The sequence below is a fragment of the Gallinula chloropus genome (genome assembly GCF_964237585.1).
Source record: "Gallinula chloropus genome assembly, chromosome: 11".
NCBI lineage: Eukaryota > Metazoa > Chordata > Aves > Gruiformes > Rallidae > Gallinula > Gallinula chloropus.
The window spans coordinates 15,331,004-15,351,591 of record NC_140096.1 but is presented as its reverse complement, the minus strand read 5'-3'; the positions used below and the strand labels follow the sequence as shown (position 1 = coordinate 15,351,591).

Below are 20,588 nucleotides of genomic sequence, written 5' to 3'. Positions count from 1 at the left end.
CCGGTGGTTTCAGATAGGCTTTTTACTACCTGGAAAGCGTTCTCCTCGCTGTAGGAAACGGTTTTCTAAGCACAATAGAGCAATTTTCGTTTCAGGCAGCCCCGGCAGCTTTTGCTCTGGCTATCTGGCGGTGTTAACTGAAGCACATTTCTACAACACACAAAGATTTCTTTATTTTTTTTTTGTTTTGTTTTGTAAGAAATTAAATCAGCGTGGCTGTTCCTCTTTCTCTGTCATTTCTCTACTTGTCAATTCTTTCTTCCCCTCCAGCTTATCCTCCTCTTCTCCGCTAGCCTTAAAAAGCCCCCAAAGTGTCTGTTATAATCACATTTTGTGTGTTACAACCAGAATGAATGTACTCGCTTTAATATGCCGGGGTTGAGGAAATCAGTTTCTGTCTGGTGTAACAGACAATTTGTTATAAACCGTGCCGGTTAGGAGTGGAGGGCCTGGCTTTAGCCTAACGCTGGGGAAACGTCGTGAGCTGTAATTGGAAGGGATTTGGCTCGCTTCTGAGTAATGCTGTGTATAGAGCAGGGGGCGGGGAGGAGGGAAAAAAGAGAGAAAAAGGAGATAATTTCCAACCTGGAGAAAGTTTGCAGCGCTGAGACACGCCAGGCTGTTGAAATAAGGTTTATTTTCAGCCGAGATAATAATTAAAGCATTATCAGTGATGATGTTCAGCTAGTGGGAAGGCTGACTTCGCAGCGAGCGTGCGTTGCCAGTCTTGTTTTCTCCTTGGGAGGTCACTGTAACTCAGCACTTTTTTTGTGCCTGCGATGCGCACCACGATGGGTAAGCGCAGGTCACGGCTCTCATCCCTGCCTCTGCCTTTCTCTGCCCCTGCATCCCTATCTGGGACCCAGCAGCATCCTCTGTGCTCCCAGAGCCCGCTGAAGAGTAGCGATGCTCTCAGCTGGAGGTTGTGACTGGTTATCCGCGCCCCCCACTTCCCCCCCTCCCACCCCGGGGAAGGCTCAGCAGTCACAGCCGGCATAGTCAGGAGCACACTGGGTACCAGAGCCTGTGGGGGTGGGAACCCCCAACCTCCCTGGATGCTTTCCCTGCTCGCTCCAAAATTCCCAGCAAATCCCTCAGCTTAACTAACTCTCAGAGTGTTTTGTGTATCACTGCACGTTCCCTGACCTCTCTGAGTGTTGGAGGCCAACATTATGGAAATCAGCAGCTTTTTATTCCATTCCGAGGTCAGCCTAACCAAATTATACACATCTCCTAATGTGATCGCTCCGAGCTCCCCGTTTGGAAAAATTCATTTGAATACTTTGCAACAGAGATAAATATGCCAGCTTCCATCCACGTTTAACTGTGTCTCCTGCTGATGGCCATGCTCGCTGCCCTCTGTCCTAAGTCTTGGGCTTTTCATTGACCCACTGAGGCTGGAAAAGACGTTCAAGATCATCGGGTTCACCCCAAACGCTGTCGTGTCCACCACTAACCCGTGTGTGTTAACTGATAACGGGGTTGCGACCCCATCCCCTTTGGGTTTCCAGCCTGCAGTGGGCTCCAGGCTGAATAGGATCAAGGGGTCCATGGAGGAGTGAGGGCTGGTGTGTGGTGTGGTGGCAGTGGCTAAGATGTATTTAACAGCAAAACCCCTCTCCTCTGATGGCCAGACCTAGAGCGCTCGATGTGGATGCAGTTTTATCTCTGTATCACATACTGTATGTTATATTGTATGTATTAGCTTATATATACTATATGACATACAGGATATATAAAAAACATATTAAAATTGTTTATAGAATTATTACATATTGAACCTAATTATGTAAACAGGTATATAATGTGTCATATAACCATGTGTATCTCATTGGTTTGGGTTTTATGGTTCACTTTCAATGAAAGTAGAGTGGCTCATCTTGTTTTCCTTCCCATAAACTGGAATTTCTGATGCTTCTTTGTGTGGCGTGACTCTTACTTGTTGAGTCTGTACAAAAAAGCTCCTGCAACTGTATTTACATGGCAGATAAGAATTTTTCCTCAAATTACGAAAGATTTATAGTAATTTAAAAAAAATATATATCAAAAGAGTGGTCTTGCTTGCTGCTTATGGCCTTTCTTGTGCTGTTTTCCAAATGGACTCCTGTTGTATTGAACGACTTGAACTCTGTGGTTTCTCCCTCTCACTTACTTCACATAAGCACAAGCTGAATGCAAAGGCATCATCACAGCCAAGTGCGAGTAGCCTTTGGATAACCTCATGTGCATCTGCTGGGCTCTGAGGAGGAGCTGCCATCTACTGAAGGCCCTCCTGGGGGCTTTGAGCCAGAGAAGGTCCTCAGCCAGGTGTTCTCTTGGGTCCTGGGGCTCTTGCCCTGGCTGAGGATGCTCTGCTTGGATCTGTCCTCTGTACCCAGCAGCCAGCAAGGGCAGAGCCCTGCCTGCCCTTTGTTCTTCTGCCTGCAGGCTCTCTGCTGAGGAGCCCTCTGTCTCTCTTGGGACACTGTTCCTCTTGCACCTCTCCCCTCCTCTGATGGCGGCTCCTGCTCTGTGCAAGGGCTTGGATGGGGGACCCCCATCCCTCCCTGCTCCCCCTTCCCTGCCAGGCTGCCTACGGGACTGGGCACAGCCTTACTTCAATAAATGATTAGATATTGTTCCCAGTAGAGGCTATAGTTGAGTTCCAATCATTTTCTGTTAATTAAAATACAGGATGGTCTTATTTGTAGCATAAATAGTTGTAATCTGTGTACTTATAAGTGTAATTATAATTTAAATTAGAGCGTGCTCTGAATTGCTGATGGATGGGATGCTCTGCAGGCAGCGATACCCTCCTGGGGCTGTGGTATGGGTTGTCTCATGGGGTCCCCCATGGTCCCGCTCCCCACTGTCCCCATTGCTTGGGGCTCATCCAAGGGACATCCAGCCTGTCAATGGCTCCCCATTTTGCTGTTTCTGTTGGGGCAGAGCTTGCCTGTGACACCCATTGGAGGGTTGGCTGGAGAGGAGACGGCAGCATCGCTGCCTCGGTGCCTGCATCAGTTTCTAGTCTAAATTTGGAGTGAAGCAATGGCTTACGTCAGCTGGACAAGTGATTAGTACTTAGCCTTGAAGTGACACCCTGTATAACACAGAGTTACAGCGAGTTCTTGTTAGGCTGGTGAAGGTTTGAGTGTGGTGACCGCTAAAGCAGGTATTGCGCATCATGCACCCTCAGCACGCTGCAGGTAACCCCAGCTGCTCCTCCTCCTTATACCCAATGTGTGGTGTAGGTGTGTGATGCGTGGTGTAGGTCTGTGATGCGTGGTGCAGGTCTGTGATGCGTGGTGTAGGTCTGTGATGCATGGTGCAGGTCTGTGATGCGTGGTGCAGGTCTGTGATGCATGGTGGAGGTCTGTGTGTGTTGAAGCCGTGCAGGTGAGGTCCTCATCTCAACACCCTCTGGGCCACCAGAGAGCTGGACTTGAATCCTTCATGGTTCTCACGGGGCTCTGGAGCTTGTCGGATTATACCATCTTTTGTAATGGCAGGTGTATGCCACAGGGCAGGTTTTAAAATTCCCGTGTTGGTGGATTGCATTAACCCATCCTAAGTCAGGTATGTAAAATTCCATTAAGCAAAAACCCTCTGGCATTTTCTCACCCGTGCTCGAGCTCTGCAGGCTATGCTAATGCAGCGCGTTTGCTCATCTATTAGGAGGATGATGGTTTTAAAATAATAACATTTATCTTTGGCAGCGGCCCTACAATAGTGTGCGCCGAGTACAATTTTGTGAAAGGCTCTGCAGATGTTGCCTCATTCAATCTGGGTCAAAAAGAGTGCTTAGAATCATAAAGGTTAGAAAGAGATCAAATAATTCGGTGGTTTTATTGCTGAATAATGTACTTGGAAAATATCATTCACCATTATTAGACTAAGTGAGTACAGAAAACACAGGACTCAATAGTCATTTCTCAGTATTGGCTGATTTTACTGTTTTTATAATGTAGCTAAATTCCCTGTTATTGATTCCAGCATTGATTATAGATCTGGAAATCTATGTATGTGCTGGTAGGAGCGTCTGGGAGTGGGATGATTGCAGAATTAGGTCTCCACACCCCCCTGCAGCACCCAGCCGTGGGCTGTACACCTGCAGGTCATGTTGATGCCACTTTGGGGGAGCTGTTGGCGTTTTGGGGAGCTGTCTTCACAAAGGAAGATGAAAAAAAACCCAGGAAAACACCTGTTTTCTGTGTGTCCTTTTCTATGCCTGAGAGTTTATATAAACTCGGTCACGCAGACCCAGGTGGGCTGGGGTGCCGGCAGCGGGATGGGGGCTTGGTGCCTGTGCCTGTGACTCCCATCACCTGCTGCCTCCTGGACTTTTCATATTCAGATTCACATCTGGATGGTCTGGCAGGGACCCAACTTCAGTGACATTTAGTAATCAAATCCACACGGCTGTTGGCTTAGAAACAGCATCCGAACCTGTCTGCCTGGTGAAATGCTTTTCCAGACATTTGTGAGAGGTTCCTCTGGTTTCTTGTTCAGCCCCCCCGCCCCCCCCTTCCACTCTGTGTGGTTGTCCCCTGTCTGAAGGGAAATACCATGCTGGGGCTGAGTTCCTTCCCTGTACATCAATTAATTGCAGGGGATGGGTTTGTGAGAGACCAAAGCTCATGGTCCCATACGGGCTCTGCATCCCGTGGTGAGCCCATGGACCGGAGCCAGCAGCGTCGCTGTGGGAACCATGGGCTCCCACTGGGATGGGGCTCACTCAGCTGCATGATGGATTCCTTTGTTGGGGGGGGGGGAAAGACAAATTTTGGAATATGTTCATCTCTTGTTCTCTGCACTTAGTTGTTGTCAGCATTAATATGCCATTAACACATGCTCATTAGGAGGAGAATGATTATACCCTGCAGAATATGGGGGAAACCTTCATTAGGCACTAACATATTGAACCAAGCTGCAGACTTCACTTGGGGAAAACTGGGGAAGGTTCTGCTTGGCGTCGGGTTGCTCTAATTTCTCCTCGCTGGTCTTACTTCTCCTCGTCTTCTAGTGTGTGCTTTCAGCCAGGGGTGCAGTGATGCTCAGGCGAGCCCGGGCTCAGGCTCTAGCACTGGAATCCTTTCCAGGACCTCAGATCCATCTTCCCCTAGATCAAAGACACCCGTATCACGGTCTATTTTGGCACGTGAAGTGGATGCAAGCTCATGTCCCCCACTCCGAGGGCTACACTGGCTCTTTAGGCTTAACGAGATGAAATCTCTGCAGAGCTGGGAGATGCTCGGGGAACAGATTTGTTGAGAAAGGAGGTGTCATTTCTACATCCTCGCTTTTCACACCATAATGACGTTTTAAGCGTTCATCTGGCCTTGCTGCCTCCAGTCTGAAGCCATAACCTGCCATGTGTGACAGGGCAATTGCTCGCCCCGGTAATGATTACAGCGGAGCCCGGCGCTGCTCCCTTGTTTGCTCGTCGCGTTGCAGCTCCAGGCATGTGCGTGGTGCTCTCTTAAAGTCAATCAATAAGAATAATTGCAAGTTCAGGTGGGGGTGAGGGAGGAGAGTGCTGTAGCAGACAAATATTTGTAGATTAAGACCCTGTTTTCATGCAGATGCCCCTTGTGATAGGTAACAAGGGACGGACAATAAGGACCATATGTGGTGTTTAATCAGAATTTATTCTAAATGGGGTGATTTCATAGATTTCCACGGGGCCAACAGCTGTCCTGTGTATTAAGTGTGTGCACGCTGCCTTCATCTGTGCCCCGATGCTCTGCCTGCCCGGGGGGGTTGCAGGATTTTGTGGTGTTTTGTGGTCCTGTGCCCCCTCGCCTCCAGCTAGGTGCAGCCAGAGGGAATCCTATGGATCCGTTTTCACCTGTGAACCTCAGCAAAGGACAAATGGTGGTTGATGGGCCTGGATTTCATGTTGCAAAGGTGAAGGAAACTGTAGCCATGGCAGGAGTGCAGGAAGGCACTGGGGCAGGTAAACAGCCCTTTCTTCTCATGCCTGCAGCAGCCTCAGGAGCAGTGATGCTGGGCTGAGTGACACAGGATGGGGTTTGGGTGCTTCTCGGAGAGGGGCTGCATCCTTCTGCTTGTGGGTACATCCAGCTCCTGTTGCCTAACACCATGTGCCACAAGGACCGTTTGGTGTGGCATGGTTTTGGGGCACGCTGTGGCAGTGTTGCGGTGCTGCCTGTGCAGCCTGGCAGGGAGGTTGGCTCCCTGCTGCCTACAGGACAGCCAGTGTCCGTGGGATCTGCTGTGCCTGGTCGTGGAGAGACATCAACCACCACCCCACGGAGGGTTTCTTCCTGTGGAGAAGGAGACAGAGAGGGATGGAGCTGCCTACCCCTGGCTTGCGGTGCCTTTGGTGACCTGACCTCCGCTTTGTCATTGATCCTGAAACCTAATAATGGGGGAGTACCCCAGCACTGGGATCCATACTGGGACCAGTGTTGTTTAATACCTTTATCAATCACATAGGCAGTGCGATCGAGCGCACCCTCAGCAGGTTTGCATGTGACACCAAACTGAGTGGTGCAGTTGACACACCAGAAGGGTGGAATGTTATCTGGACCAGCTACAGAGTTGGGCCCGTTCCAGCCTCATGAAGTTCAACAAGGACAAGTGCAAGGTCCTGCACATGGGTCGGGACAGTCCTCACTACCAATACAGGCTGGGGAATGATGTGATAGGGAGCAGCCTGAGGAAAAAGACATGGGAGTGTTGATGACAAAAGGCTGGACATGTGCACTTGTAGGCCAGAAGACCAATGGCATTCAGGGAAGCTTCAAAAGAAGTGTAGCCAGCAGATCAGGAGGGGTGATTCTCTCCCTCTGCTCTGGTGAGACCACACTTGCAGTGCTGCGTTCAACTGTGGAGCCCTCAACACAAGAAGGACATGGACCTCTTGGAGCGTGTCCAGGGAAGGCCACAAGTGTCGTCAGAGGGCTGAAGCACTTCTACAAAGACAGGCTGACAGAGCTGGGCTTGTTCCTGGAGAAGAGAAGGCTCCCGGGAGGCCTTAAAGCCCCTTCTGGTACCTGAAGGGACCTGCAGGAAAGGCAGGAGTGTTTGTTAAGGGCATGTAGCGATAGGACGAGGGGCAATGGTTTTAAACTAGAGCAGGGTAGGTTTAGATTAGACATTGGGAAGAAGTTCTTTACTATGAGGGTGGTGAGACACTAGCACAGGTTGCACAGAGAGGTAGTGGAGGCCCCATCCCTGGAGAAGTTCAAGGTCAGGCTTGATGGGGCTCTGAGCAACTTCATCTAGTTAAAAGTGTCCCTGCTCACTGCAGGGAAGGTTGGACTAGATCGCCTTTAAAGGTCCCATTCAACCTAAAGTACTCTGTGACTGTGAACCAGAGAGGTGACCTGCAGTTATCTGTTACTGACAGGGAGGGAAACGTGGCGGTGAGGTGCAGTGCCAACACACAGCACATCAGGCTTGGAAGCTTTTCACCACTTACCAGTGCCTTCATTAGAGATGCAGTACCATCTCCCAGCTTGTGGTGGGCTGGACAGGCGGACGGACACACACCCTGTGTGTCGAGGAGGCAGGGCGCTCGCCACCCCAGCTTCACCCAGCTTCTCCTTGGTTGTATCTCCTCTGATGTTAATGACTTCTCCCTTTCAGCCCGCCGTGCTGTCCACAGGCTCCCATCTAATCACATCTCGCCACGTTGGGCACGCGGTGCCTGCGTCCATGCGCTGGGTGCTGCGTGACTCATATAATCACCATGCGAAATGCATCATTCATAAACTGTTTAGCACGACCTTTTGTACAGTAGCACTAATTATTATTATCACAGAAGCCCAGTAAACTAGACTAGTAATTATCAGGGATTTATTTGAATGGACAGCTAAGCTATTCTTGGCAAGTTAGTCAAAGCAGTTGTCATGACAGCCACACAAATGTGTCTTATGAATTGGGTTAATTAGGGTAATTAATAACTGTTGTTTTGCCCTTTTTTAACAAGGTATTGCCTAGACACTACAAAAAAATAGCAATTGTACCTAACAGAAATAGTCTTCTTCTAGCAGCACCCTTCAAATCACAACATCAGAGCAGTAAATACCCGTTGGGGAGCCGTTCCGCAAGGCAGCGCGTCACCCTTCTCCCTGCGCGAGAGCAGAGCGTGGAAGGGGCTGTTGTGATTTTCCTGCTGAGCTTCCTCTGCTGTGTGGTGCTATCTAGAGATGGGTCGTCATCGCTGTTGGTGTTAATATCATTAACATGTTTTAGTGCTGTGCTGCTCTGTGCCATAGTTCACAAGAATCACCAGGTTGGAAAAGACTTTTAAGATCATCGAGTCCAACTGCTCCTGTCCTGTGCTAAACCAGATCTCTAAGTGCCTCATCTACCTGTCTTTTAAATACATCCGGGGATGGTGACTCAACCCCTTCCCTGGGCAGCCTGTTCCACACCCTGACAACATTTTCAGTGAAGAATTTTTCTCTAACATCTCATCTGACCCTATTTGCCTGCCCGGCTCCCTGCAGGTTGGCAAGGGCAGCCCCAAGGTGCTCCCATCAGTTGGAGCAGGCACTGTGGGGGGGCAGGACTTAAAGCTGGTATTAAAGTGGTGCCCACAGGTTATTGTTTGGCTGGTGCATCGTCACCATCCTCAGCAGGGTGGCTGGTGCCAAGCTGAGGATGGTCAAGCTGGGTCCTTGCTCAGGCCAAGCTGGGTCCTCGCTCAGGCAGAGTGTCTCCTTGTTTCAAAAAGAAGGGTTTTTGCTGAATAAATGGGTTTGATTTGGTCGTGGTTGTTGCTGGTCATGAGTAATGATGGTAACTAATGCTCTTAATAACCACATAGCACTGAAGCCTCTCACAAGAAAGACAAAAACCCCTCATACTCCCCATCACAGGGGCACCCTGGGTGACCCCAGCTTTGCAGCCTGTGCTGGTGTCCATTCCATGTCCCACACTGACGGGCTGGGTGCTTGCTGGCACAAAGCCCCGTGTCCCCAAGGACGGCAAGATTTGGTGCTGCTGATCACAGACGGCCCAAGATTACTGATGGGACTGAGGAATATTATGTAAGTTTTGCAGAAAAATGACCTGAATAGATCAGCGAAGGCTCTGGCTGGTTCTCCAGCTGCACCGAGCCCCATCTATTTATATCACCTCTGGGCTTTGGAAGCCCTCTTTTAACTAAAGCTTGTTTGATAACACATGTCTTTTAAACAGAAAAGAATAAAAAAAATAAATAAATGAAGAAAGGGGGGGGGAAAAAACCCTAAAGAAAAACACCTCTATGGAGAAAGTAGGGTTTTAATGAAGAAATATTTTACACCGTTCTCCTACAACCTTAGGGCTAATAGCCTGGAACTGGTACTTTGGCTCCTTAAAAAGCCCAACAAGACAAGCCAATTACGGCCTCTGAAACATTTTTATTTTTAGTTCCTTGTAATAGTAATTCATCCTCGGCTATGGTACATTAACTGGAAGGAACAAGAAGTAGTAAGGTTTTGGCATCTTTGTAATAACCAACGGGCTGTGTTTACCAGGCTGTTAATAACGCGGGGTGGCTGTCGGGCACGGGGAGCGAGCAGCCTGGGGATGGAGAGGGGCAGCCAGTTAGGGCTGGTCCCCATTCCTGGCAAGTGCTTTGTGGTCATTTATCTCCCTACAGTTTATTCTGAGAGGAAACAGGCCCCCGTTGGGCTAAATGGTGCCCCCGAGCAGGCAGTGAGGCTCACAGGGAAGGAAGGGTTGTTTGGAGGTGCTGGTGTGTTCCTGAGGATGCTGGGGCCAGTGTGGCATCTCTGGGGCCAGCAGGCTTTGGGGGTGTAAGGGGCAAGATGGGCTGAGCTGAGCCAAGCTGAGCTGGGCCGAGCTAAGCCAAGGAAAGCTGGGCTGAGCTGAGCCTGGCTGGGCGGAGCCGAGCTGGACTTTGCATCCCGCTCCCCATCTGGACTCTGCACATGGTGCTGTGGTCACTGGGAATGGTGATGGCAGCCAGGCCAGTCCTGCTCAGGTTTGCAGCTGGGTTTCACTGTTGTAGAGTAACTTTCTGGGCTGGAGACCTGCATTTTCCTGCCCAAGTAGGAGAAAAAAAACACCAAAACATGGGGAAAAGCAGTTTTGATAACTAATTTTTTTGTGAGCAAAATCCCCTTGAGGTTTGGAGTGGGAGCTGGCTGAGGCTATGCTGATTGCCAGCCTTCCCATGCAATTACAGATAAACAATGGGAATGATAACGGGAGGAGCACACGGGGCAGTGTTCCCCTCGGTTTCATTATCTGCCATTGCTGGGGGGGTTTAGCTGAAGTGAGCTGCTGGTGTGGAGGTCTCGCTGCCAGAGCTGGGTGTGCACAGCGATGTGCAGGGGGCATGCATGGGACAGGGTTGGGCCTCTGGAGAAGCTGTAGGATGAAAGTGTCTGTGGGGTGCACAGGTGGTGTGGGATGCGCTTGCTGCTTGCCCCAAAATTAGAAGCTTGCGCTGAGACACGTGTCAGGGATGAGGTCCCTGTGTGCCCATCCTGTCCTCTCTACTCCTTGCAGGACTGCTACCTGTCACTGCACAGGTCTTGGCACCCCCTTACCAAATTTCTACCTGCTAGGCCATAAAGCAGGAAAAACCTCCAGCTGCCACCTCCAGCCCTCTCACCCACCGCCCTGGTGTGCCTCAGGGGCATCCTCATCTCCTCCAGGATGTGGAAGCAGAGTGAGATGCTGCTGTGGGGGCTGTGCACCAGCTGAACCCTGCTGCTCCTTTTGGCACTCAGCCACATTTCGGTGCTCAACCCCATTTCAGTGTGTCCCCATGCCCCCTACCCACCCTGGAGCTTGTGCACGCTCTGGGATGCAGGCAGTGGGACCGGGCATCCCATCACTCCAAAGTGCCAAACTGGCGGCAGCATCTCACGCCTTCACTATTTTTAGCTCAGCTGCAATGATTTTGGGGTTTTTTTTTTTTGCTTTTGCTTTTCCTTTCTTTTTTTTTTTTTCCTGCAGTGACAAATCTGTGATTTCTCCTGTTCCCTACAAAACGCATCAGTCTGACCCGCCGCTCCAGAAGGTGAATGACAAGGAAGGAGTTTTATTTAGCGCTAGCGATGGGAACATTTGAAAAAAGGTTCCTCTTGTTATATTTGTTTTCCTTCCTAATGGCAGGAGGCAGGGAAAGGACAGTTCTGAAAAGGTTTTTAACAAATCTGTAAGTCATGCCCCATTACCCTGGGGCTGCTGATTAGATCCAGATTGTTTCTGCTTAGGGAGGGGTGTAGTCCACACTGGACGCCGCATGTATGGATCCATTACGCATCTCAAAGTTCCAGGCATAGGTGATGGGAAAAAACCCTTTAATTAGGTTTATTGGCTATTATATCCCCGCAGGGATATATCAAGGCAGCCCCGTGGGACTGGCAAGTTCAGCCCCGTGCCATCAGAGGACACATGGCAGAGAGGCATAGCCCTTGCTGCCCCAAAATCCTTCCTGCCCCAGCCTCAGGGCAGGGGGCACTGGGGAGCTGCTGGGGCATCACCAGCCTCCTTGCTGCTCCGGGTGCAGCCGAGGCATCTATATGCACTTGCCTAGAAAGCATGTCCGTGTTTTGAGTCAGTATTTTACTTTCTGATTAATTTTGAGGGGGGTTGGTGCCAAGGGGGTGCCTGCCCTGGGCCGTGCTGCTGGAGGGACCCCTGTACTGCAAGCCACCTAAGGGCTTTTGGGTTACAGGTGCCATCCAAATGTAAAGCAGGTTTTTTATTATCGCCTTTTTGCTCTTCATAACCATCCTGTAGATTTCTGATATGTTGACAAATTCAACCGGGTGACACTATTTGTGGCTTTCAGGAGTGTAATTATGGCTTCATTGTGTGTTGCCGCTTTCGGGATTCAATCTGGGTTTCTAATCCTACACCCTCTTTCAAAATCACATCACAGCAGCTCCTTTCCTCCCGCCTCTGATCCATTTGCAGGCAAAAAAATGAGAAAGCCTGTATTTATTTGGGGAGGGGACAGGAGTTCAGTGTGGATTAGTGGGCATGCCTGCGCCGTAATACAATCTAGTTTGATGCTCCTGCTCGTTCTGATGAGCGGGTGATGCTAAAGGATGAACTCTCCCAGTGATTTCTCTGCAACGCTCTTTATTTCATCAGGAGAAAATGGAGGCTGGAGTCACTTCCTTCAGCGTTTAATAATGTCCATCAGAACCAAATGCCCTTTATTTAAGCTGCAGCAATAATTAGAGGGTCGGTGGTGTTAAGCAGCCATGGAGTCTGGCTCTGAGGAATGTTCATTGTGCCTCATTAAATTTGGAATTAGTGCTTAAAAGGTCAGAAATAAATATTCTGTTTATATTTCGGGGACGGTAAATCTAAATGGATGCTGTGTTTGCACATCCTCGTCTCCGCTCGTTCCTGCTGAACTGAGCGAGGCACCGCTCCATTTGGTTTTAGGCAGCAATCAGAGCGTCTGCAAAAAAAGCCCAACCCCAAAACCAACCCTGGTTTCATTGATCAAGGGCAGGAAAATGATCTGCTGTATTACATCTAATTATAAAACATCAATATCAGATGCTAAATGCACTTACTTTTTCAGAGACACTATGTTGCTAGTTTACAGCTTGCAATCTCCTGCATTATAGGCTTTGGCAGTAAACTGGGGCGTGGGAGATGGCTGCAGAGGGAGATTCTGGGGGTCAGATCCCTTTAACCTGTATTGAACTTCTCCAGGTGGCTGGCTCTTAAATGCTCCTTAATAAGAGCCAAATTAGAGCCAAATGGTTTCAATGGTTTCCCTCCCGTCTTGCCTGGGGTTGTTGACACAGCAGAGAGCATCCCTCTCTGCCCCTCTCCCCTGGCTTGTGCTCCAGTGATGGGGACTGGCAGCCAGGCAAGTCCTTCCAGAGGTCCTGACTCCAGGTAGGGGGGTCTCTGGGACACAGCACAGCTCAGCTGGCAGAGGAGAGGGTCTGGAGGGCTCCTTGGGGTTTACCTCACTGTGCCCATCAGCTTTTGCAGGCTCTCCCCCTGGCTGGAAGCACCAGTAGATGCTTGGGTAGAGGCTGCCTGGGAGTCTGACCCAAAGCGTGGGGCTGATGCTGCTCTCACATCTCTGATCCCCCCACTGTGCTGGGAGGTGCCGATGCTGGAGAGCCAGGAACTGGGAATTACAGGACTGTCTCCTGCTACATCTTCCCAGGCTGTGGCTGTGGTGCTCAGGACCTTCACCTGTGGCTGCAGACATTGCAGATGCCACCAGTGCCTGAGCAGAGCTGGGGGTGAGTGCAGGGGAGAGAGCAGAGCTCCTCAAATGGTTCAAGCATTGCAGTGCTCATCCAGGCTGGTCTCTGGCCATGGGTCCTGGCCTCTGACCGATGCTCCAAGGCAGCGGTGTCCTCGTCAGCAGCCGGTAGCGCAGGGGCTAATTACAGGGCATCTCACACAGTGGGGGAATATCTCTCCTGACATCCTTCATGGTCTGCTCCCAGCCTGGAGCTGGATGAGAGGAGTCTCCTGCCAGTGTGTGGGGAGTGACCGCCTGCCTTGCTGGGTGTGAGAGCATCGGGACAAGCCTGGCTGTTCCTCTTGGGGCCATGGGGCTGGATTTCGGTGTTGGGTGGGGTTTTGTGCCTCACCTGCTCCTGGTGGGAAGGAGTCTCAGACCACTTACTTATTTCCCATGGGGTAAATCAGCTGCTTACTGAACGATAACGACTTTCCCTCATCGCTGATACATACCTCATTTGATCTGGTCCCTACTTTGAAATTTTCCCTGTTTCCTAAGAGCGGCTGGAGTGCTTTTATTTAATTTGCATGAATTCTATATCACCCACAATATAGTTCAAACCATAAGAATTAAGTGCTGGCGAGATCTCCTAACAGGCAGCAAGTTTTATTGCAGATGCTGGAGCCTGTGATTGAATGGCCCATGGAGAACAAGACCAAGGATACAGGAGGACTGGGAGAAGCGGTCTTACGAGCCCTGCCTTTCCCACTGGAGAGGCCCTGTGGATTTTTGGGAGGAATTTGCTGTTTCTGTGGTCCCCCATGATGCTTGCAGTGTGGAAGGAAGGTCAGGAGACCGGTGATCACAGTGAAGACATGCAGCTTGATGCAGAGGATGAGGAGCTATTGTGTGTTTTGGGAGGATGTTCTGAAACCCACAAGGAGAGATGCACGTTGCAGCCTTGGAGAGAGGTCCGCTTTGTTTTCTAATAATAAAGGGTGACATGCAAGCTTTATTAACAAGGCACGTAGGGGAGAAAAAAAAGGCTCAAGGGATAACCCTGAAAAAGTGGTGCTAAATGTGTCATTTTTATGAAGCTGATTTTGTGAAGAGTCCCTACATGCTTTGGCAGGAGGTTGCAGCAGGTTTACAATAATTTGTGGAAAGATAGGAATGTTTTCACCCTGAAGTGAGAAGAAGGGCAAAAAAACCCTGTGTTGAGATGCTTTAGAGTTGTCTTCTGAGGCAGAGGCTGGCGGAGGGACAGATACCTGTCACGTCGGGTCAGGAGAGATGGGTCCAGCTTCCAATGGCCACGGACTTTGCTAGGAGGCTGATGTACAGACCGAGGACGCAAACCCCTCCTCAAGAGCCCAGATCCAGACGTGTCAGGGAAAGCTGAATTTTTGCCTCCACGGAGTTTGGTGTGAAAAAAACCCCCACAAACCCATCACTGAGAAGAGAAAAGAGTGAGAAAGAGCCAGCTCCTGGGCATCGGCCCTGAGGCGGACAGGCTGGCAGGGACACGTCTGTGCTGATCTGAGCCTCCTGGCACTGACTGGGACACATTCCCCACAGCCCTGGGGACTGACCCCAGCCAGCATCCTCTACTTCTCCATCAGTCCACAGCGGTGATCGTGCCTGGACTCTCTGCAGCCTACTGACCTTTCTGCTGGCACTTGCATTAATTCCCCTTAAACCGCCATCGGATCCTCCGGGGTTTATTCCTGTTTCCAAGGCAGAGAGTGAGCAGTCGTTAGAGCAGCGCCCTGTTAGTAACTGGCCATTTGCTAACAGGGAAGTCACCCTCTACCCCCCCTCCCTGATATCCGGGTCAGGAAGAGTTGTACTGATGTTTGTACATCTTTTTTTGATTTTGTTTTGGGGTTTTTTTTATTAGTTTAATGGAATAGGCAGTCCTCAAACGAAAGCAACCACTGGGGCGGGGGGGGGGGGGGGTGGTGAAAAAAGGAAGCTTAAAATTTCCTTGCTGATTGCTTGATTCCGAGTGTGTCTGTTGTTATATTTATATTTGTGTTGCTAAGGCAGCAGTTAAATAAAAGCATTTTTCAAATTAGGTGCTGGTAAGCTGTGTGCTGAGCCAGGGCTCTCTCTCTGATGGCATTGACACTAACATGCCTCCATCTGGAAAGCAAATCCTGAGCCTGGAGGACAGCAGGGTTTTTCTCCTCCAAGAAAAATGCAGGCTGAGCCTGTGGACTGGATGTTAGGTGTTAGTTGGTGCTTTCTGATGTCTGGGACATGTTGTTTATTCATAGCACAGAGGTTGAGGGTCTGTTCCTGAACAAGCCTGAGCATCCTTCATTTGTGTTACAACGAGCAGGAGATAAGAACTGGCAGCGCCGTTCGGGAGGTCCTTCCTGTACCTGGCTCTGGACGTGAAAAGGGAAGGCTGTGCTCCAGGCTGGGCTCCCCTTTGATTTCTACAGGAGCGATGCTGATGAGTGGGAAAGCAATGGTTTGTTTGCTTCTGCCGAAATAACGAAGAAGATGAGGGCTGGCCTCTCGATGATGCACTTTATGAAGAGCACACTTTCATCGGCGCCAGTCAGCCTTACCTTTTTCCCTCTCTTTTTGTGCTTCCACTTTGTTCTCTGGGCCTCATTAAGAGAGGGAGCGGATCCTTTCCCAATTAAAATGTTGACATGTCTGAGACGTTCTCCTTCCCCGTCGTTTCGCCTCTGTTTGTAAAGTGATTGCACTTCGCAGGATGAACTAGAATTAAATCAAGTGAACTTCGATTGAATAATGCAAGCTATAAAGCAGCCCTCCTCCATGAAAAATCTCATTTCTTTTTTATTTTTCTGTTTTGATCCCCTAGCCTGCATGGAGATAACCTTGATGGATAATCCCACGGCTGAGGAGAGGTCTCGTAAACTGCTGGGCTGCCTTGTGCACTGCGGGGACCGTGCCGGTGTGGGCAGCCCACCCTCGTGCTGGTACGGGCAGCGCAGGCAGCTCCCGTTGAGGGTGCATACCCCCAGCCCAGGGAAGCACATTTCCTTTCCTTGTGGCCGTGTCACTCCTTGCCTCATCCAAAATCTGGAAGTAATTAGTCGCGCTGTTTTCGGTGGCGCAGGGGATTTGAAGCCTGGGAACGGATCCTGTGACCGACCCCCCGGGAACCTGCTGGCTTGTGTGTGGACTTGGGAGTTGTGTCTTTGTTAGCGACGTGGTGCTGAGCGTCCCGAAAATGGGGGCACGTGGACCTGGGAGTCTTCACGTTACTCCCCTGCATCAAACTTAAATCACAGGGAATCAGCCGGTTTGGTGAATGATTTCAGTCGGGATGGGATTTGGGGTTCGTTTCTCTTTGCTCAGGAATCAGTGTGATGTTGGTCTGAGGGGGATTTGGTGCAGTGGCCACATCTGGGTTGCAGCAGGAGGTGCGATGGCAGCATGTGAGATGTTTCCTCAACCTGTGATGGAGTCTTGGTGGCACCGGTTGAGTGTTCCCCATGGATGGCCCTGGGTACCCCTTGGCCCCCGACGCCTGGGCTGTGCGGCGTCCGTGCTTTAATGCTCTGTGATGTATGTCTGTATATTGTCATTTGCTCTCTGCGTCCTCCCACCTGCCTATTTCTCTCCCGGTTTTCCCAGGGCTGGGATGCAAACATGTTGGGAAGAAGCTGATGGAAGTAGTGGTGGGTGCAGGGGGTTTCCTGCTGCTGCTGAGCATGGCAGCAGGGCTGAGGATGCAGGACTGCAGCTGGCTGAGGCTCCAGGCCTGCTGGAACCATTCCCACATCTGCCAGCACAGGGTGAGGAAGGGGTCTCCCCACTGAGCAGGGATTGCTCCAAAACTGGCTCAAATCCCTCCTGCCTGGCTGCTCTCAGAGCCTGTTTGCAGGGCTGGGACCTCTTGCCCACCCTCTGGGGCTACTGGGGGGGGGCGTATCATGGGGTGACATCCCTCCCCCTGGGATGGCAGTGTCAGGATTGATGGATAAACACAGGATCAGGTGGTTTTTGCAGTCTTTGATGTTGCGGATTTTAAAAATACACCTGTCCTTTTACTCCCAAGCTGTAACCATCAAAGTCGTGCTGCAGGACTGAGGATGCAGGAACTGCAGGGACCAGTAGTTTGTGCAGTAAATCTCCTGCGTGACTCTCCAGCAGTAATTACTATCTGAAAGTAATAACCGAGCTGTGCTGAGTGCTAGGCCGACTCCCCCGGCTCGCAGCTCCTTGCATGTTTCTCTCTGGGAGGCTCCTGTTTGGTAAATTAGATATTGTGCTGTATTTCAGAAAAGGTCACACTTAACCAACGCTGCCTTTGCTTTATTATCTTGGCAGAGCCGTGTAACCTCTGCCGCGGTACGATTGGATTTCACGTTGGGCTCTGCTGCAGCAGCCCCGCTCCCTGCATCCTGCCGTTGTGATTACGTTAGCAGCAGACTCTGCTTTCCTTTATTTATTGAGACATTAAAGATGCATGCATTTATTTTTACCATGTTCATAATTGCCACAAAAACAGGCCATAGGATCCCAGAGCGGCTCTTTGGGAAGTTGAGAAGCCGTGGGGTTGGGGCAAGGAGGAGCCACGGCAAGATGGGGCTGCTGGGGCAGGTGGTTGTCCCTGTTCCTGTCCCCAGGGGGATGCTGCTGTCTGCCCAGAGGAGAGGGGCAGGACAGAGTCTGCTCCTTCTGCTGCCCGGGCTCTGGGAGCATCAGCTGGGCTATGGGTGATACTTGGGAGGGAGCCCAGGTGGGATCCCTGCAGACCTGGGGGTGGTTTGAGTGGAAGGATGGATGGACTCGTCCCAAGACACCTGTGTCCTCATGGGTCCCTTGGAGCCCAGGAAGGATCCTGGCCAGGTTACACAGATCCCATCATGTCCCAGCACATGGTTTCCAGTGCATCCCACCATGCAGCTCCTACACATCCCACAGCTGCTGCATCCCACCCCACGGCTCCCACTATGGCCTCCTGGGTGGGAACCCCCTGCTCTCTACTCCCTCTTCCCATTCCCTTTCTTGTCCCTTACCTGCTGCGAGTGCCAGAAGTCTGGGGGTTTATAATCCAAGGTTAAAAGATGGTGTTTCATTTACAGAGCAAGGTAGTGGGTTTTGCTTGCAAATGACAAACCCATCAACTTTCCCCCCCTCTCCGCTTTCATTCCTCTCCAACTTTTAAGCATGTCACCCATTGTTTGCTTTTTTATTGCTAACAGAGCCCACTGTCTCTGCAAACGAAGTGAAGTAAAACAAAGAAAAGTGCCCACATTAAATTCTCTGGCAGGGGATTACCTTGCTGGCATTTACATATCTATGCAATAAATATTTTAACATGTTAATTATACACTAATAAGAAAAATACCTTTTGAACTTTCAGTCAAATTGACACACACAGAACGGAGTCCATCAGGGAATTAAAAGCAATTAGTTTTGTAACAGAGTGTAGTCACATTGTTTCTTCTCTGCAAATTGTTCTGTGGTCACCAGCCAGCCTTTCTTTTCTTTTCTTTGGTTTTTTTTTTGGTGGAAAGGTGGACAGGGATGGGAGTTTTCCATGCCTGGCTCTGTCCTGTGCACTGGGGTCTGTCCTGTGCTGGGATGCTCCTTCCCTCCCGTGGGGTTTGCAGGTGGCTCCATCCCGGCTCTGCAAACCTGGCACTACCCAGCCATGGGGAAATCAGACTTGTAACCATCTCCCTTTTGTTTTCCTCCTTCCAGACTGAAAACTACTCCTTCGATTCCAACTACGTGAACAGCAGAGCTCATTTAATAAAAAGGTATGTAGGCTCACTTGAAAGCACTTGGGTTTGCCCAGCCAAATCCTGATTATTTAATGTTCTTCCATACCATGTTATATACTACTGGCTTATTTTTAATATGCAAAGCGTTTCAAGAGTAATCATTTGATTTTAAAAACAGTATTTACTTCTGATTAAGTCCCATTGCTCTTGGTTTGCTACAAAGGCAAGTCCTTTTATTTCTTTTCCCCCCTTCTCTTTGGCTCCTTCGTGCTGGGAAGTTGCAGTGAGTTGGGTGGAGTGCTGTTACCCTGACAACTTTGGGATTCATGGAGTTTATGCTATAGGAACAGAGGGGAATAAAATGATAGATTTGGATGGGGAGATCTCCCTGCCATGTGAGGCGGGGGAAAAGAAAAAAAATAAAATATATATATAATTCCCGTTTGGGGGTAGGTAATTGGGTTGGATACATGAGCGCTGTTTTAGTTTGAATACTGAGGGAAAACAGCACTTTGCTTGGCTTTTTTCTCCCACGGTAAAGAGGAAATCATCGGTTCCCTTGCAACCTGGCAATTACCCTGGGGGGAATTTAACTCTTTGGAAAAAGTACTGGCATCCTCAGAGCTTAACCGAGCACCTGGGGGAGGTTAAAGCTGGGGTTATGCAGCTGAACACCCCCCTCAGACTGTGTTAAACTCGAGGCCAGGCTTGCCTCTGCCTCCCCGTCTCCATCCAAGGCAGGGCAAGACACTGACACAGCGCAATCAATACTCATCAGGCGGCCGGCGCGTAGTAAGGCTGGAGGGCCGTCTCCCCACGCAGGATGCGGGCAAGGAGGTGGCCGGCAGCTCTTTGCCCACCTCCCCTCTTCTCCCAAGGTGGGTGGTGGTGGCTGTGCCCGGTGGGTCTGTGCCGGAGGGGGCTGTGCCAAAGCCATCCTGGCAGTGGGGATGTAACGGAGGGAAGGAGCCGTCCCTGAACTGCTGAGATCTGATCAGAGCAGTAAAAAAAATCCAATTATCTGCCTGGCTGAGATCCCATTTGTTTACATCTTAAAAATAAAAGGAGTAAGGGAGCTGCAAGCGCGTTGTTTAAAGCTGCTCGGGTTCAGCAAGCGAAGGACAGGTATATTTGCCTGCGTGGCTCATGATGTTTAACGATACTAATTTGATTGCGAGAGAGAGACGGCTTGCCGGCGCCACACCGCTCCTCACCAGAGAGTCTGCAAGCCTCCTGAAAAAGAGAAAAACCACCCCAAATCTATTAATCTTTCCTGGTTCACACCTAAGATAAAGGCAAGCAGCGCTCCAGCCTGCCGCAGCAGGGCTCACTCCCAGGCTGTATTGTTTGGGAAATGCTGCTGCTGCCGCCGGTTCCCCCCAGACCTGCCCATCCTTTAAGAGAAGTGTCAGCGGTGGAGACATGTCGTGTGGCTGCTGCATTACGCTCTGGTTCGCTGCGGGGAAGATAAATGCGATGTAACACGGGCTGCCTGCGTATTATGAGCAGCAGCTCCGTGTAGGACCGCGTTTCCCCTCGCTTCCGACTTTTGTCTTATATCTTAAGTACGACGGGTGCTGGGAACGTTGGGCAGACATCTAAGAACAAAAAAATATTGTCTGTAACATCCTGTGGCATCATTTTCATCCTTTGCCTTTATGAAGATGTTGTAGCTCTTCTATTTTTGGTGAGCGAATCTCCTCAAACCCAGCACTTTAATT

The 20,588-nt window shown here is 50.3% G+C and overlaps 1 protein-coding gene across 2 annotated transcripts in view; it reads left to right on the top strand.

Annotated features, from left to right (window-relative positions):
* Positions 1–20,588, top strand: part of PCDH19 (protocadherin 19) — a gene marked incomplete at both ends in the record, with an annotated part of 56,564 nt that overhangs the window by 10,405 nt on the left and 25,571 nt on the right. For both annotated transcript variants that reach the window (XM_084269212.1, XM_084269211.1), the window contains one exon: positions 18,845–18,903. In XM_084269212.1, the coding sequence (XP_084125338.1) occupies positions 18,845–18,903 (59 nt within the window). The remainder of the gene's footprint in view (positions 1–18,844; positions 18,904–20,588) is intronic.